Here is an 812-nt window from a genome sequence, read left to right on the forward strand (position 1 = left end):
CTCAGACTGATCTGATGTTCATCTAAAACCTCCTGCAGACCACTTTCTGCTGAAAGAGAAGAAAAAAGGTAGAATGAAACAGAAATCAGTGTGACTGTTAATGTTCAGTAAGATAGAGGAGGTAGATTCCTGTTTTCAGAGATGATGACATCAGCAGACAGATCTTCAGTCTTACTTTGTACAGTGCTGGTCTGACTGTCTGTCTGCAGTCCAGCTCTGGTTCTGGATCTTTTTCCACACTGGGGACAGGAGGAGTCTCCTGAAGAAGCAGACTGGTCCCAGTATGAGATGATGCACTGTCTGCAGAACCAGTGTCCACAGCTGGTAGAGACTGGATCCTTCAGGACGTCCTGACACAAAGAACAGCAGGACAGCTGCTCCTCCACAGAAACAGCCCTCCTCTTCCTCTCTCTGTGGACATGAACACATTCTTCATGTCACATGACATTAGTGGAGGCCAACCGACAGCTCACAAGCTGCATGCAGCTCACATAAACAGTTCAGACTGTCAGTATTTACACACTTACACAGTTTCTGTTCTTCAGACTCTGAGATTCAACACATTCAATGTGAAATAAAGTAAGATTACAAGAGTTCAATTAAGTAATTAGACAGAGACAACAATGTGCCGACAAAGTCAGGGAAGAAGAAGAAGAAGACTGCAAGCTAGCAAACATGAATGAAAGATGTATAATCAGCTCCCATCTCCTTACGCTCACAACCTCTGTCAAAACCTTCTTTAGTTCGGGGCTGAGGTGCCTTGATGCTAGCTGTTCCCTTTGAAGTCTTGATTAGTGACTGCTCTGCTATTG

General features: G+C 44.5%; 1 protein-coding gene across 1 annotated transcript in view; it reads right to left on the bottom strand.

The window, feature by feature from the left end:
• Positions 1-359, bottom strand: part of LOC128373347 (NACHT, LRR and PYD domains-containing protein 12-like) — a gene marked incomplete at its 5' end in the record, with an annotated part of 11,719 nt that extends 11,360 nt beyond the window's left edge. Inside the window, 2 exons of the mRNA XM_053333640.1 lie at positions 1-32; positions 156-359. The exon at positions 1-32 is cut by the window's left edge and continues 249 nt beyond it. Coding sequence (XP_053189615.1) covers positions 1-32; positions 156-359 — 236 coding nt within the window. The remainder of the gene's footprint in view (positions 33-155) is intronic.
• Positions 360-812: the final 453 nt, after the last annotated feature.

The sequence above is a fragment of the Scomber japonicus genome, chromosome 14, assembly GCF_027409825.1.
Source record: "Scomber japonicus isolate fScoJap1 chromosome 14, fScoJap1.pri, whole genome shotgun sequence".
Lineage (NCBI taxonomy): Eukaryota > Metazoa > Chordata > Actinopteri > Scombriformes > Scombridae > Scomber > Scomber japonicus.